This window comes from Morone saxatilis, unplaced genomic scaffold, assembly GCF_004916995.1.
Source record: "Morone saxatilis isolate NCDOM2014 unplaced genomic scaffold, NCSU_SB_2.0 Contig23, whole genome shotgun sequence".
NCBI classification, from domain to species: domain Eukaryota; kingdom Metazoa; phylum Chordata; class Actinopteri; family Moronidae; genus Morone; species Morone saxatilis.
In genome coordinates this window covers 19,275,537-19,279,657 of record NW_023339796.1, presented here as the reverse complement: position 1 = coordinate 19,279,657, position 4,121 = coordinate 19,275,537, and the positions used below count along the sequence as shown (strand labels likewise).

General features: G+C 40.8%; 1 protein-coding gene across 1 annotated transcript in view; it reads right to left on the bottom strand.

The window, feature by feature from the left end:
* The window catches only part of LOC118334170 (calsequestrin-1-like), a 9,662-nt gene extending 6,165 nt beyond the window's left edge, over nucleotides 1–3,497 (bottom strand). The window contains exon 1 of the mRNA XM_035669991.1: nucleotides 3,075–3,497. Coding sequence (XP_035525884.1) covers nucleotides 3,075–3,311 — 237 coding nt within the window. The 5' untranslated portion in view covers nucleotides 3,312–3,497. The remainder of the gene's footprint in view (nucleotides 1–3,074) is intronic.
* Nucleotides 3,498–4,121: the final 624 nt, after the last annotated feature.

Genomic DNA, 4,121 nt, shown 5'->3' with positions numbered 1-4,121 from the left:
ACACACACACACTCGCACACACATGGGTGCCTACTGGTATCAGAGATCTTGAGCAGCTGCCTTTACTGGCATAAATAGTTTGACTAACCAGCCTGTCCAGCAGGTTGTTGTGCACATAATTCTTGGCGATTAATTTAATTTGATTGCCGTTGCAGATGGGTGGGGCACAGTGAAGCAGTTTAGAGTTTGTAGCTTAACAGCAGGTGAGTTAGAAAATATAAAAACATTATATCTTTTAAATTATATAAATTGTAAAGATTATAATACAGTTATAATAATATACTTTTATAAAAGCAAATTAAGTCATCAGGTACACTATTTTGGTTTATTGTGACTTTTGCTTTTTTCATTGCACTATATTTTGCTGCAGAGCCCAACCTTTTGGCATTTAAGTAGGCTAAAATAAACTTTTAAAGGGCAAGTGATTGAGGTGAGTAAGGCTTGATACTATCCAAGCAACTGAAGAAGGATGCATTTGAGGATAAATTATAATAAACAGACCTGAAAGCACAGGTGTTACCTAATTTTCTATTTCCTTTCCATTTTTATTACAACCACTTTAATAAAACAAAATTATAAATCTGCAAGTGTGTATTTACATGGATGCATTTGATGCTGTTTATCTTGATTTAAATATATAAAATGAATACATTTGATTTATCTCTGGCATCTTTTATCCAGCTGTTTCTTTTGTGATAGATGCAATATGAAAATTATTTTATGGCTTTATATATATATATATCTGCTTGTCGTCCAAATATAAAACATGCAAAGTTGTACTTGGACCTTGGTGTTCAGAATGTGTATCTGCAGTAATGCGGTTGAATTTCTACAGAGAAACTGAACCTCTCCAACTACATGTAAAGTTAAACCAACAGCCTCAGTATCTGGGATGGGATTTCATAACTTGATATCTGCATGTTTTCCAGCTACTTAACATGCAAAATACACTTTAACTCCACACTTTTTCATTTAAAAAAAAACATATATATGGCAAAAACACAACATATGATAAAATGACATTTCCTGTGGTGATAATTAGATTATTATTATCTATGAGCTATGGTTTTTTCATGCATTTAGACTGTAGAAGGCAGGGCCTCTAATCTGAAGGGAAACATGGCAAAATTATTAAGCGCTAGGTCTAAGGCACATTCCTAAACAACATACAGACTCCAGTCACAGCTACATCAATAGTCTCTTTGATCAAGGGAGAAAACACTTCAATATGACTTCCTCAGTCTCATGTCATATTTAATTTAACTTTCATTAAACCCTGGAGAGCCTTGACCTATGAAATTTTGAGCCCTCTGGCGTTGTGTGTTACTATTAATAAAACCTCATCAAATGTAAATCATAATACATTCATAAGGAGAAACACAAGCCTTTAGGGCTCTCACCCCGCCACAAAAGCAGCTTGGGATGAATATAGCACCAGAAGCCACACCAGCCCAGGGACTATTTTGGCGAGGTGGCAGTGATGCTCAGTACTTTGGGATCCGCTGACAAGTACAGTACTGCAAGTGTCAGTCACAGTGCAGAGCTGAGCCGGCACTACTGGAGCCAGAACCTCCAGTGCTGGCCTCCAGCCCCGAGACCGAACCCTAATGCTCCCATACAGAGACACCAGAGGCCACTGACATTATGTGATATGTCTCTCTTTCTCGCTCTCTGTTTTGGTTATTAATGTTTTCCTGTCTAGAATTATCTTTTACTGTTATCTTCTTTATTTGCACATTAAAGTGAAGGTATGGTCAGTGCTGTCCGAGAGAGAGAGCATGAATGTTTTGTAGGGACCATAACAAATCTGCTTTTGAATCTGTTTGTAATTGCCAAGACTGTATTTTGTGCCAATACTTGCTGCTCTCCTGAACTTGTAATAATGCATCAAGTGTATAAGGTAGCTGCCTGTACTGTACACTGTGTAGTAGCCATGCCAAATGCCATCAAAGGGGGTTGCCACTTGATCCAGTGTATATATTCCATAAATCAGTCAGCACCCCTATCACTTTTTTACACAGCTCCAACTTTCAAAGCAGATATTAGTCCAGTATTGCTTCAAAATGATATCAAGATTGTCTAAAATGCTTTTGGAGAAGCAGTTAGGTCTATATTGTGTGTGATGACAAACTTTCATTCTGCCCTCTGTTTCTGGTCCAATTTAAAAGAGCTGTTACATTTCTGGGTAATTGTGAACGTGGAATCAACTTGTATTTGACAAGAAATGCAAAAACAACAATTCTTGGGAAATGGGGCGTAGGAGTATATGACATTTGATACTCTGTGTTTTCTTAAGTAATCTGAGACCCAACCGAGGTCCTGAAAGCTTTGTACTGAATGGTGATGTAATGCCTCTCTGCGAGGAATGTGATGAAACTGCTGAGTATCCAGGCTGACAGGGGGGCTGAGGTGTCATAGGCCTACTGATAGGTGTGTTGAGTGCATCAGTTCCCACACACACACACACACACACACACAGAATGCACACAAGTTCAGTCTTTGCCAGAATGAATGATATCTTGGGTCCTCACAGCTCAGCTCTTTGCCTCGGGTGAACGACACTGATGACACGCCGCAAGCTTGCCACACATTTTTGGGACTTCACTTATCAGCATATTTGAATCCAGCAAAGTTATTTACTTTGTAGCATCACTTTCCCATGATAACTCTGTCTGTGCTTAATTTCACACTTCAAACCTTAAAAATCTCTCTATATATGTCTCTGATTCCAAATATTCTCTTTCCTTTCCTTCTAATTACATTTACACTGTTACTATATATAAGAATCTTTTCATATTGTTAATTTTTATCTTAAGCTTATATTTCAAATTTAAGTTCCTTAACCAGCAGCTTACTGTCACACTTCAATTCCTTTGTAATCTCTGCCACCAGATTAAATTCAACCAGATCAAAACACAAACTCCACTAGAATGTCCAACCAAACTCTTTACAGCAACATTGACTTCAAGACTGTGTAATTCTGTGTGCTTTGCATTAGTCCAGCACTAGTCATACTGCTTCCTTATCAGTATGCTATCCTCCTCATTCTACCCATAGTTCCCATCTCAACCCACCTCAAGGGCCATCTCCTCAATCTCAAACTGTCTCTGGGCGACGCGGCTGGATCCGGGATGGTCATGGTAGTACACCACCATAACATCGTACTTCTTCATCACAGACTTATAGTTCTTGGCGTTGAGGTCGTGGACACGGTCCTTTCCATCATATTCAGGGTAGTCCAAGCTCTCCTTGCCCAATGATAGGCCCCCAAAGGACAGCAAGACTGCCACAAGCACCCAGGTCCACTTCATGGCTCCTGTCTAAGATAATGTAGATGTATTTGCAGTTTCAGAAAGGAAACGAAGGGGGGAACAAAAAAAACCCCAAATAGTTTGGTAAATGTATGAAGAACCCCTTCCAATCCGCGTCACCCAGAAGAGAGCAAGACCAACTCTTGCATCCACCTTATTAAAAACCTCACATGGGCAACTGGCAGTGGGGCACAGGGTGCAAGAGGGGTTGGGCTAAGTTTGACATAGGTGTGTGTGTGTGTCTATGTGGGGTGTCACCGAGCACGGGGAAGATGAGGCGGGGGCTGCTTTGGTTGCTGGGGTGACAGCTTTGTGTGTGTCTCTGTGTGTGCTTGAGTGTGTGTGTTCAAGGCCTGTCAGAGTGGGTGAGTGAAGATAGAGGACAGCGACCCTGCTCTCTTTCCTCCTCTCAAAATTCAGACAAGAGAAACAGGGGGAAAAAACAGTGATAGGAGGTGGAAAGGAGAATGGTCATAAAGGCAAGAGTGAAGAAGTGGGGATTGTGTTTGTGTGTGTTGTGTGTGTGTGTGTGTGTGTGTGTGTGGGGTGTGGTGTGTGTGTGTGTGTGTGTGTGTGCGCCTGAGCTGTCCTGCTTTGAAAGCCCAAATGAAGAAAGAAGTGATATGATTGGATTTAGTAGGTGCTGTGAATATGAGGAAGTCTTTTCCCTTAATTAAGGTGTAGATGAGGCCTTGATCCAACAAGCTAAAAAATAATGGGATTGTAGGAGCAGAGAAGTACATATCCAGGAAGGGGGTGCCGGTGTCTAATTGGCGTCCTGCTGGCACGAGCGGCAAGCCGCTAAAGAAA